Here is a 12,500-nt window from a genome sequence, read left to right on the forward strand (position 1 = left end):
CTACTACTACTACTCGTGTGTGTGTGTGTGTGTGTGTGTGTGTGTGTGTGTGTGTGTGTGTGTGTGTGTGTGTGTGTGTGTGTGTGTGTGTGTGTGTGTACGACGCTGCTCGCTGAGCCCCACTGGTTGTTGGCGCGCTTCAGTACTCTGGTGTTTGAAACAGAGCTGTGTCAACGTGACACGTTCATTTCGCGTGGAAAAGCCAAAGCATGGTGTCGTTTCGTGATGTGACATGATGTGAACAGCAACACGGGCATGAGCTACTTTTGTACAAAAGAAGGACAAAAAACAAAGCGAAAGCGTGCATTCTACAAGCAAGGGGACATTCGATACACATTCAATGTGCGCCAAGCACGAGATTGTAACATCATGGACATTGGCATCAACAGTGATGGTGTGCTGTACTGTCACTGCCATCGCCGCACATCAAACAAAACAGGAGAAGAGGTTCAAGCATGCAATGAGTGTTGTTGCTGTTGTTGTTGTTGTTGTTGTTGTTGTTGTTGCTGTTGTTGCTGCTGCTGCTGCTGTTGTTGTTGCTGCTGCTGTTGTTGTTGCTGCTGCTGTTGCTGCTGTTGTTGTTGTTGCTGCTGCTGCTGCTGTTGTTGTTGTTGCTGCTGCTGCTTCTTTCTGAGCTGCAACAGGGCGCCGCCATAGCTGAGGAATATGCGCCGAGCCTGGCGTATTCATATGTGTGGGGGGGGGGGCGGGGTGAGTGCAGTGGCAATTTGTGCAATGGCAAAATTCACTGCCAAAGAAAAGAAGCACAGCAGTCAAGACATTCACAGCCGCACAACCAAACCACACACACACACACACACACACACACACACACACACACACACACACACACACACACACACACACACCACACACACACACACACACACACGCACACACACACACACGCACAACACTACGCACCACTGCTAACTTGATACGACTTGTGCGTGTTGGTTTTGGCGGGGGCATCAAATCCATTTCGGAGATCACCGCACCGTCACCACCACCACCACCCGTCGCCATCGTCGCCCTCCCAATAGCTGCTGCTGCCCGCCGCTGTGCCGCTGCTGCTGTTGTTGTGTTGGTGGCGCGCGCTGCCAGAATCTGCTGCTGCACAAACGCGGCATGCTCCTGCAACAGGCGGTTGCGATGATGTAGAGCCTCGTTCGCCCGCCGCAAACTCGACACCTGCTTCTCCAGGGCTGCCACAGTTTCCGCTGCTGCTGCTGCGTTAGTCGTGCTGTTGCTGCTGCTGCTGCTGCTGCTGCTGCTGCTGCCGTGTTCGTGGCCGTTGCCCTGCTTCATGTGTTGGTGCTCTTGCATCATGTCGCGGTGCTTCTGCTCCAGCTGTTGCGTCATGGCGCTCTGCTGCTTCAGCTCAACCAACAGCTTCTCGTTCTCTGCCAGCAGCTCCTCCATCTCCTCCTCCCGCTCCTGCAACTGCTGCTGCACCCTGGTCACCTCCTGCGCCAGCTGCGTCCGTGACGCCACAACTTCATTCAATGTCTCGTCCTTCTCTCGCATTGATCGCTGATACTCTTTGCCATCCCGCTTGCCCGCCTCTGCCGCGACTGCCAGTGCCTCTTTGCTGCGTTTCAGCTCCTGTGTGCGTGCGTGTGTATGTGTGTGTGTGAACGCATATGAAGGTACATCGTCGAGGATGCATGCATCATTGTGCATATGCAAGGGCTCAACGAATGACAGCCATCACCACACTATTCGATGTCCCCCTGCTCACCTCCGAAAGCGTGTTGATGGTGGCGTGTTGTTCCGAGAGAAGCTTCGATTTCGCTTCGTCGCTTTCGCGCAATGAATCTGCCAGCGCCTTCAGCTGCTCAACGTACGCCTCCTGCTGGTTGCGGTGGTGGTGTTGGTTGCGGTGGTGGTGTGATGGGAGTGAGGGAAGCGACAGCACACGAATACGGGGAGGAGGAACGACCTGACAACCAAACACACACACACACACATATCACACACGCACCAAACACACGCCCCAAACACACGCCGCAAACACACACACACACACACACACACCAAATACACACGCATACACGCCCCAAACACACACACGCATGCACACCTTCTTTGCGTCGTGGCCCGGGGACGAGTCGTGCGTTGTTGGTGCGGACATAACGGCATCGAGCCGCTGCTGAAGATCCCGCGCCTTCAACTTCAACTCGGCAATTTCGTCATTGGCGTCCACGAGGCTGCGCTCAAGCGTTTGCTTCTCCTGTTGCCGTGAACGTGGTGTGCGAGAGGATTGTGGTGAGATGGTGAACGTGCAGTACATAGCTTCGGCCACAGCAGGTACATGTGCACACACGCACGCGCACACACAGGAGCGCGAAGCACACAATCACAGCAGCACATTGCGGCCACCACAGCATTGCACGTAATTCTCCACACAGCACGCACAATTGCTCACACAGCACAACCGCACCTCTGCGTGTTCGCGCGCGTGCTGCTGTATCTGTTCCTCCTTTGCCTCCAGCTGTGTCCTCAGCGCATTTACAGCCGCCCTGTCCTCCTGCTGCTGCTCCATTGCTCTCTTCAGCTCATCGCCCAGCTGTGCGTTCACCTCCTTTGCGCGGTTGCGCTCGCGCTCCAGCGTTGCGGACTTTTCTTCCAGCAGCGTCAAATGCTCCTCATATCGCGTCTCCAGCGCCGTCACCTGCTCTGTGAGCGCGCGCGTGTGCTTCTCAACATACGCCTCCTGCTGCCGCTGCGACTGCTGCAGCGCGTGTGTGCTGTGTGCCTGCTCCTGTTCCAGCTTCGTCTGCAGCGCCGTGATGGTTGCCTGCAGCTGCGCATGCTCCCGTCGAGCCGTCTCAAGCTCAGCCACCGCCTGCGCGTGCACCTGCGCGTCGACCGTGGCCGTGTGCTCGCGTGATGCAGCCTGCAGTGCCTGTCGAGCGGCTGCCGCATCACCGCGTGCGTCATCAACCTGCCGTCTGAGCTGCTTCACCTGCTCCTCGTGTGCACTCAATCGCAACCGCAGGCTGCTGTTCTCCTGCCGCGTCTCTTCCAGCGTTGCCGACACGCGCGCGTGCTCTGCCCGTGCCATCTCCAGTGCAGCTGCGTCCGCCTTTGCCGCTGCCAGCTGTGATCGCAGGTCGTCGCACACCGCCTGCGAGTGCTGTGCATCTGCGCGTATGCTCTGGTTGTCCCTGTGCACGGCCTGGAGTTTGTCGTGCAGCATCGACGTCTCCTGCTGCAGCGAGCGCACCTGCTGCTCCAGCGCCGTCCTCTCCTCTCGCTCGCTCGCACCCATCGCCTTCATCTCGGCCACCGCCGCCTCTGCTTGCTCGAGCTTCGACTTGAGCTCGTCCTCCCTCAGCCGCAGCTGCGTGTTCTCTTCGCCAATCTTTCGCTCCAGCACCATGTGCTGCTCCAGCATCGCCTGCGACTCGTGCAGCGCATTCTGCAACGCACGGAGGGCGGTGGAGGAGGGGCGGACGGGTGGGTGTACGAATGTGGGCGGATAACCGTGCGTGGATGTGAGTGTACACAGAAACAGTCAGTGATGTGTGGGCATGTGGAAGAAATGAAGAGAGCCTCATTGTACCACACACACACACACACGCACACACACACACACGCACACACATACAAGACACACCCTGTATTGTTCCAGCCGCAGGTTTGCGTTTGCAAGTTGTTCCAGTGCATTGCCAACACCACCACCACCACCACCAGTGCTCAGGGTCCAGTCGCGCTCGCGCTCTGCAGCGGTGTTGAGTTGGTCGCGGAGATCGTACATGCGCGCAGTCAGACCCTCAATCTGAAGTGGTGAATTGGGTTGGATGGATGGGTGGGTGTGTTTTGGGGGAGGGGGTGATGCATGTGAGTTGGTGCGGTAGTTTCAAGGAGGGCAAGTGGCATCAGAGATACCAAGCAAGCAAGTGCGAATAGAGTCTCACCGCACACACACATACATACACACATACATACATACATACATACATACATACATACATACATACATACATACATACATACACAAACAGGCGAGAATGCTGCTGGCTCACCGCGCTCTCCTTCTCTGCGACGGTCTTGCGCAACTTTTGGTTTTCGGCAAAGAGGCGCCGCATTTCGCGAACATTTGAGGCATCGCTCATCCCATTCACATCACCGCCGACGCCACGACCACCTTCATCCGCGCCACCATTCATCGCCAGCGTCTCACCAGTACGACCACTGCTTCCGCTGTCATCGTGAAGACGTTGTCTCCGCAGTCCACCGCCGCCGACGCGCACACGCGGTGCCGGGTGCGTGTGTGCACGCTCGCTCCACCCTGTGCTGGCACGTGCATCGTGGTGATTGCTGCTGCTGTAAATGGCGGATGCATGTGCGCGATCGCCGTGGCTCGAAGCAACATACGTGTCTGTTGAGTGGGTGCTGAGCGGGGACGTTGGCCTGCCAGGTCCAAGCGTGGCTGCATGCGATGCTGCTGATGCGCCCTGGCTCTCATCGCTCGCATACCCCCCGCGCAGCAGCTGCTGTGATCTGCAGTGCAACAGAGACAGTGTGTGTATGTGGTGAGTGTGTATGTGTATGTGTACGTGAGTAAGTGAGAGGGTGTGTGTGTGTGTGTGGACTTTCGTGCGCGCGTGTGTGTGTGCATGTGTGTGAACATGTGTACGTACGTGCATGTGTGTGCGAGTGCGAGTGCGAGTGCGAGTGTGCACGCACGCCCTTCCATTCTCGTACGCACATGCACATCCACAAATCTGTAACTCAAGAACGCCCAAACCTCTCGCATCCACGCACACGGTACATACAGCGATGCTGAGCTGCGTGCCATTTCGTCTTTGCGCTTTGCAGATTCGCGCATGGAAGCAAGATACTGCAGCAGCTGCTGGCCTGTTCGCACCGCCACGTGGATTTGAGTCAGCCATGGCGAACGCGCGCACATGTGTGTGTGCGTGTGCGTGTGTGCGTGTGTGCGTGTGTGTGCGTGTGTGTGTGTGTGTGTGTGTGTGTGTGTGTGTGTGTGTGTGTGTGTGTGTGTGTGTGTGTGTGTGTGTGTGTGTGTGTGTGTGTGTGCGTGCACATGTGGCTTACACGGAAAACGCAAGCACTGCTTCAACTTCCACTTCACCACCTGGCATCAAGCTCCCGCTCACTTTGCAATCGAAGATCATCGTGTGAATCGGGTGATTGGTCCGAGATGTCACCCGCAACAGCACGTCTCGGTGTCGCTGTTGTCGCAGCAGCTGCTGTCGGCTGGGCGTGGGACGCGTCGCTTTCGCCATCACTCAACTGATGTTGGCTCCTGTTGTTGTAGAGTGTTGCAAGCAGGCACAATGATGACGTGAGGAGTTGAGTTGTAGGACGTGACGTCCGCCACGAGCGGGGCAAAAATTTCACATCGACATCCAAGCACATAAGTACACACACAGAGAATGTATGCGCACAAAGCCAACGTATGGTGGGCGCACATTCAAAACAAAAAACCAACACATCCACACTCTCACATGCAAGCACACACGCACACACACACGCACACATACACACAAATACACACACGCACACATACACACAAATACACACACGCACACATACACACACGCGCGCGCGTGCATGCTTGACACTGGGAGGATAAACGCACCGCACTTGCTTGAGCTGCTCCATCATGTTCTCGGCCTCAACACGTAACGAGTTCATCTAATATGGTAGCACGTCAAAGAGCAAGTGGGAGCAATGTATTCTTGAGTGAGCTTGAAAACAAAACTTCGGGCACACTGCGTGTTGCCCCTTTAAGCACGATCCAAACTCACCGACAGACAGACAAACAGACAGGTTGACTGGCTGGTTTGGCTCATGCACACACTCGCACACTCGCACACTCACACACATTCACACGCACACACTCACACACATTCACACACACGCGCGCACACTCACTCACACACATTCGCACACATTCGCACACACGCACACACTCACACACACACGTATACAAATTCACTCAAACTCACTCAAACACACTTGCTCCCTCACAAACTCACACACAACCACAAACGGCTCATCACTGACCGAGATGTCTTCGCTCCTGTATTGTTCGTGTGATGAGCGGCTCTGTTGTTGGTGTGCACTGTCCACGCTTGAAGTTGACGCGGTGGTGCGCCCGTGCTTGCCGCTCCTCGCAGGTGCACCCGAATGTGTTTGGGAGAGTCGGGATCGCGCGTCGTGTGCAGGACCGGCAGTGCTGGTGCTGGTGTCACGTGGCTGCCGGCGACGGCGACGGCCTTGGCTGACCTTGCGTGCCCGGTCGGGGCTCATGCTCCTTCCAGAGGACCGTGACCGCTGGCGGTCCACTCTGCCGCTCGCTGCTGCTACTGCTGCTGTTGTTGTTGTTGTTGCAGGATTGCTACTGCGCCCTGACGACGCTGATGCTGCTGCTGTGCTGCGCTTCTTGCTGCTTCGTCGCGTGGAGCTGCCCACCCGCGTGGGTGACCGCAAGCTCTGCTGCCACTCCATCGCGGCGCGTTCGCGCGTGTGCCTGTCGTTGACTACACCTCGTGCGCTGTGGGTAGTGGCTGCGTGCGCAGCTGACAGTGCCAGTGCCAGTGCCTGTGTTGATGTGCCAATGTGCAGGACAACACAAGAAGAAGGGAGCTGACAACAAGCACAAAACACCACAACACAAACACGACGTTGGTTGGTTGGTTGCTTCTTGTTGTTTGAAATTTGGGTGGTTGCGGTTATTGAAGAATTGTGGACATCTTGCTCTATTTTTCTCCCCGCAAGCAACGGCGATGACTGACAGAAGAACAAGGCGCACTGTCGGTGGTGGTGGCACTGGCAGCGCAGGTGGCAGCAGCAACCCGTTCAAGCGCAGCAAGCCGCTTGCCGGCCCTGTGCGCCGCGTACCAAGCAGAGGACCCTCCCTATCGCTTGACGATGATAATCTTGAAGCTGATGGTGGCGACGACGGCAACATCGCAGCAACCTTTCTCGGAACACAGAAGCCAAATGCACCAGCGGTGGTGCCACAAACACATGCCCGCAACGTGTTTGCAGTGAGGGCGACACCTTCGGCCTCTTCTGCTGTTTCCACCGCGCAGCACGCGAACCAGCCCTCGGCAGCTCACCAGAGCCAACCATATACACACACGCCCTTAATGGCTACAGATACAAGTGCTGTTAGCGGTGCTGTCAGTGATACTGTTGGTGGTGTTCACAATGATGAAAGCGATGACGATGATGACGACGATTACGGCGATGATGATGATGACTTTGTGGACGAGGACCACAGGCTTCATCATCGCCGCGTGCTTCGGCGCCACCGTCTCAGAAAAAATGGCGCTGATGCCGAAGACTCGCAGTGCGGAAAACTGGACCGTGGTGGTGGTGGTGGTGGACTTAACGAGTTTGACGACGACGACTTCTGGAACACGCAGCACGCACTCAACGACTCCCGATACACCTTCATTGATGAGGGCGACAGTGACATCATGACGCCACCAGGCACTCAGCCGCTCACAGCAAACTCGCAAGAGCACGGGCTGACCCTTGAGCGCAGCCATACCCAGCCAGATCGCGTTGAACATGAACAAAAGGGCTTCACCTCCGTGGATTTGGCAACAGCTCGGCGAGCCAAACGATCATCAACTCAGCAACAACAACAACACAAGCAGCAGCAGCAGCAGCAGCAACAGCAGCAGCAGGGTAATCCATGCCAACGCAAGTCTCCTCCCTCTGCTCACACGAGTGTGCCACAAGCGGTGATTTCAGCAGCACAGAGTGGGCCTCTGCCATCGCATCCGTCCTCCTCTGCCGCCCCATCACCGCCATCGTCATCAACCGCAAGTGGCCCATATACACACATTCGGCACCATCTCAAGCCTCAGCGGCGCAAGAAACAGGGACGAGAGCAGCCAGGGCAGAGACAGGGGGTTGGAAGCCACGGCGTAGCAGACAACCGGGGACCCGTGCCATCAACATCACCAACGTCCACCGCCACAGCTATGCCAACGTCAACAGCGTCAGCAACACCCATGACTGCAACCTCGGCTGTATCCTCCCTGCCTGCGTCGCAGCACCCACCGTCCATCTTTGACGAGGTGCTTGGCGCTGGTCTTAAGCAGCCGCAGGCGCGCGCATCAGCACGGCAGCGGTCAGACGCAGCAAAACCAAAAGAGCCAGCACGCATCGTCAGCAGCAGCACGCCCCCTGTTGACCTCAGCATCAAGACCAAGCTCAGCGTTTCCACGATGCACAGCTTGCGTCACGCGTGCTTTCCATCGCAGTCACAGCGCGTGCACGCCCTACACCGGGCCGTGTCTCCACCAAGGGTGGCTCCAGCGTCCGCTGACGCAACAAGCAGTAAGCCGCGTGGTGGCGATGCTGTGGACATCGACGACCCAGCACTGCTCGTCGCGTCTGCACTTCACTTCTTCTCCTTTCCGGACATCAGAATCAATGAGGTGTGTGTGTGTGTGTGTGTCTGTGCATGTCTGTCTGTGCGTGTGTGTATGCGTGTGTCTGTTTGTGTTCGTTCACATGTATGTATGTTGGCCCAGAAATACAATCATGCAACACACTTGTTCATTCGTTGCTTCTGTGTGTGTGTGTGTGTGTCTGTTGTAATTGCAGGGACTGATTGACCCTGTGTTTCCAAAGGTGAGCAAGAAGTGGGTGTGATGTAGTGAGGAGATATGGTATGTGTTTGTGTACATGTGAATATACGCCTTTGCTTGTGTGCATATGAGGTGCATGTTCATGTCAAGTTTTCTTCACATGCGTGTACATCCCTTTCAGTACGCCCACCTTCACAAGTCATTGTGTGTGCATGTGTGCAGGGGGTGGACCAGCTTAGTGAAACGGGCGAGATGTGGGAGGACGCGGCCACGTCTCTATGGGATTCCGTCACTGCCGGCCTCTGTGATTACTTCTACCTCCTCGCTCCTGACTTTGAATTTCTCCTCTGGTACGGCGTGTGTGTGTGTGTGTGTGTGTGTGTGTGTGTGTGTGTGTGTGTGTGTGTGTGTGTGTGTGTGTGTGTGTGTGTGTGTGTGTGTGTGTGTGTGTGTGTGTGTGTGCGTGTGTGGGTTGATACAACGTTGACGGAGGAGCAACATGCTCGCAGCCTCTTGTCGCTGCAAGTCTGCTCAATTTCTAAACACGTTCATCTTTCATGCGTATCATGCCTGCAGGCAACAACCACTGCGCGCTGTTGTCACGCGTACGTCGAGGGGATTTCGAAGACTATTGGACAACAACGGTGCGTGCAGGGGGCGGAAAGAGCGAGAGGATGTTTGTGCGTTCGGTGTGTCGCTGAGTGTGTTGTATATTTGCGCACGGCGTGCACACGCACGTGTTTGTTGCAGCGTGAATGGGCCGCCTTTCGCTCTGACACGGAAGGAGGCAGTGTGCCGTCTTGTTTTTTGCGCATGCGTTTGCGGTTTTTGTCATGGTTCTCATCTTGACATCACGCCATGCATGCAGGCGTCAAGTTTCGTAGTGCGCACGATGGCAGCGCAGAGATGCAGCAAGCAGAGGAGGTGGAGAGCGAGCTGGAGGCATTACAAGACGTGTTTAAGGTGTGAATGTGTGTGGGGGGAGTGTGGGAGTGTGAGAGTTTGCAGGTGTGCATGAGCTGTGATATGTGTGTGTGTGTGTGAGTGTATGTGTGGTGCGTGTGCATGTTTGCTGGGTGGGATGACAGCATGTATTCATCCACGTGGGCCGAAGATCAACGCCTTGCAGCTTCCGCGCAGTACAATGTCCACTACACCATGACCCCCCCCCCAACACACACACGCACACGCATACACAACGCCATTTCAGATTCGGCGGCGGTCAAGTCGGGCGCTGCCGAGTACGGCGTCGGAGATTATCGTGTCTGGCGTGGACAGCATCTCGAAACTTCGACCCATCATCACGCAGCTGCAGTTTATGAACGAGGCAACGAGGTGTGTATATGTGTGCGTATGTGTGTGTTTGTGTGAGTCCAGAATACTCCCAGGATGTACGTTTGCTCATGACCAACCACGATTCACTGGCCCTACTACTCTGTCACAGGCGAACCAGGGAACCCCCTGTGCTGTTGTCGAACACCCCGTTCCTCAACGCACATATCAAGGTACTTTGCACTGTGTTAGTGTGTGTGTGTGTGTGTGTGTGTGTGTGTGCTCGTTGTGTTCATCAGCGTGGTATTGTCTCAGCTGTACGTGGCCCATGCATTCACATGTGCTGCACTTCTGCTGTTCATTGGCAGCAAGTGAAGTGCCAATACCTTGGGAAGGTGTCTCGTGAAATTGATCGCGTCACCATCGAGGAGGATGTGATGGAGATTGAAGGCCCCATCCTCCCCACCATGATGCACGGGTGTGTAACTCTCTTCGTGTGCTATTGTGTGTGTGTGTGTGTGTGTGTGTGTGTGTGTGTGTGTGTGTGTGTGTGTGTGTGTGTGCGTGTGCGTGCGTGTGGCTTCAGATTTGTACGAAGCCGCATTGCCATGTCTTTCCTGTTCAGACCTGGCCACTGACACGAGCATCTCCCTCCCTCTGCCACATCAACACACGTGGATGTGTGTTGCATCTTGTAGTTTGCTTGCTGCATTGAGCAGCACGCTACAGCAGTTTCACGTGCGGGCAACAGCGCTGCAGTACGCGCACTTGTTCAACACGGGCGTGGAGTGGGACGAGAAGACGGCGCCCTACATGTGCACACGCACGAGTGGAATGACCATCAAGCCCGCATTCGCCACCGCCATCTATGCGAAACGAGCAAAGGCCTATCGCATGCACTTTACAGAGTTGCACGGTTTTACTGCGACGGCAAGAGCAGCAGCAACATCACAGCAAGCAGCGTCACAACACACGACACTCAAGACGCCTGCTTCCTCGACATAGGACACGACATAAGGCTCAACACGATGCACAATCCACAACATTCAACAGCAATAGCCGATTACGACAATGGCGCGCTGCGATGTGATGATCACAGCAAACAACAATACCACGCAACAGCAATCTACGACATCATGAGATACTGCATGAGGGCCTGACGCTTCTTGTGCTGTGCCCGGCTTGCCTGTTGCTGTGTCTGACGGGCGAAAGACAGTGGCGTTGTGGTGTTGAATGCGAAGTTGAATGTGAACTCAAACCCAATCATGTGTATTCAAAGTCAACCATGTGCAGTAAACGAAGCAATCGTTCGTCGTCAAACAGCCCAGCGCTCGCACGCTACGGTTTACCACCACCACAATCACTACCATCACCACCACCATCACCACCACCACCACAACCACATTCACCACCATCACAACAACAACAACAACAACAACAACAACAACACCACCATACCAGTTCGTCGGAGAGGGCCTTGGTGATCTTGGTTGCCTCCTTGGTGATGGTGGCGTGCATGTGCTCTGTCTGCGCGTGCAGCATTGTGCGCAGTTCATCCTTGGCGGCTTCCAACTGCTCACCCTTTAGAGCAGCGTCCTTGGCCTGTCATGGTGTGATGGACAGATGCGATGACAACGTTCTTCTCTTGTTCGCGCTCGACTGTTTCAACCCACATCCCTGTTAAACCTCCCACTTGCACCACACAACCACCACCACCACCACCACAATCATCACGACCACAACCACGCACAACCACACAACCACAACCACACAATCACCACCACCACACCACAACGCACCGCTTGGTTCACCATGACGCGGTTTCCCTTGAGGAGAGTTGCGAGCTTGGCTTGCTGGCGCTTGAGGTTCTTGAGGCGAGTGCCCATTGCCGCTGCTGATGTGCGCTGGCTCTTGCGAAGCGACTTCAGCCGTGCCCCAAACCCGACAAGCGCCCCTTGCCTTCACACACCCATTGCATGCACATGTATGCAACACCCGTATGAGCCTGACATCATGCACACACAGCTCATCGCAAAACGGACATTGAAACGTGCTCAAACTATGCCCCAACAGAATGCATCTCGCATACAATCACAATCGTATCACCACAACCGCAGTCAACCTCACACACACACACACAAACACACGCACGCACGCACACACACACACACACATACACACATACACACACACGTGCGCGCGCGTGCACGAGCAGATCTCGCCCTTAACATACAGCCTGGCTTCGAAGGAATCGATGGCCGTGTTGAGGGATTCCCAGGGCGACTCGCCCAGCACGTCAGCTGGTGCCACATCAACAACGGGGATGGCATGACTGGCAAGCCAACAAGAAAGCAAACGCGCCGCAGAAACACACACGGCAGACACAAAGTGAGTGGTGTTATCACAAGGACAGAATCACGTTGACACTGCCGCAAGATTAAGACCTCAGGTGCCACATGTCTGCATTGTTGTGACCTTGGCTCAAATGGAACGGCTTGTGGCTGGTGGTGTTGGTGTGGCTGAATCACTGCTGCAGACTTTGTGTGTGCAGACACGGTTGCGTTGGTTTTGCTTGTGGCTGTGTTTGTCGTGGTGGTGGCGGGTTTGGGCGGCCTGACGGGCTTGGTCGACGGGCGAGGA

General features: G+C 55.6%; 3 protein-coding genes across 3 annotated transcripts in view; 1 reads left to right on the top strand and 2 right to left on the bottom strand.

Annotated features, from left to right (window-relative positions):
- Positions 1-449: 449 nt before the first annotated feature.
- PTSG_04664 (uncharacterized protein) lies at positions 450-6,707 on the bottom strand (the record flags this gene model as incomplete). Its single annotated transcript, XM_004994698.1, has 11 exons — positions 6,043-6,707; positions 5,615-5,670; positions 5,130-5,278; positions 4,785-4,866; positions 4,032-4,509; positions 3,623-3,784; positions 2,444-3,424; positions 2,084-2,233; positions 1,742-1,852; positions 925-1,605; positions 450-677 (listed from the first exon to the last, which is right to left on the bottom strand). The coding sequence occupies exons 1-11, from the start codon at positions 6,484-6,486 to the stop codon at positions 450-452; spliced, it is 3,522 nt and encodes a 1,173-aa protein (XP_004994755.1). The 5' UTR covers positions 6,487-6,707.
- Positions 6,708-6,749: 42 nt separating this feature from the next.
- On the top strand, positions 6,750-11,168 carry PTSG_04665 (uncharacterized protein). Its single transcript, XM_004994699.1, has 9 exons — positions 6,750-8,435; positions 8,605-8,631; positions 8,811-8,938; positions 9,165-9,232; positions 9,457-9,551; positions 9,799-9,923; positions 10,033-10,093; positions 10,229-10,338; positions 10,559-11,168. The coding sequence occupies exons 1-9, from the start codon at positions 6,765-6,767 to the stop codon at positions 10,863-10,865; spliced, it is 2,592 nt and encodes an 863-aa protein (XP_004994756.1). The 5' UTR covers positions 6,750-6,764; the 3' UTR covers positions 10,866-11,168.
- Positions 10,947-12,500, bottom strand: part of PTSG_12200 (uncharacterized protein) — a 6,863-nt gene continuing 5,309 nt past the window's right edge. The window contains exons 11-14 of the mRNA XM_004994700.1: positions 12,336-12,500; positions 12,094-12,192; positions 11,319-11,819; positions 10,947-11,058 (exon numbers count right to left, since the gene is read on the bottom strand). The exon at positions 12,336-12,500 is cut by the window's right edge and continues 207 nt beyond it. Coding sequence (XP_004994757.1) covers positions 11,591-11,819; positions 12,094-12,192; positions 12,336-12,500 — 493 coding nt within the window. The 3' untranslated portion in view covers positions 10,947-11,058; positions 11,319-11,590. The remainder of the gene's footprint in view (positions 11,059-11,318; positions 11,820-12,093; positions 12,193-12,335) is intronic.

This window comes from Salpingoeca rosetta (genome assembly GCF_000188695.1).
Source record: "Salpingoeca rosetta unplaced genomic scaffold supercont1.10, whole genome shotgun sequence".
Taxonomy (NCBI): Eukaryota; class Choanoflagellata; order Craspedida; family Salpingoecidae; genus Salpingoeca; species Salpingoeca rosetta.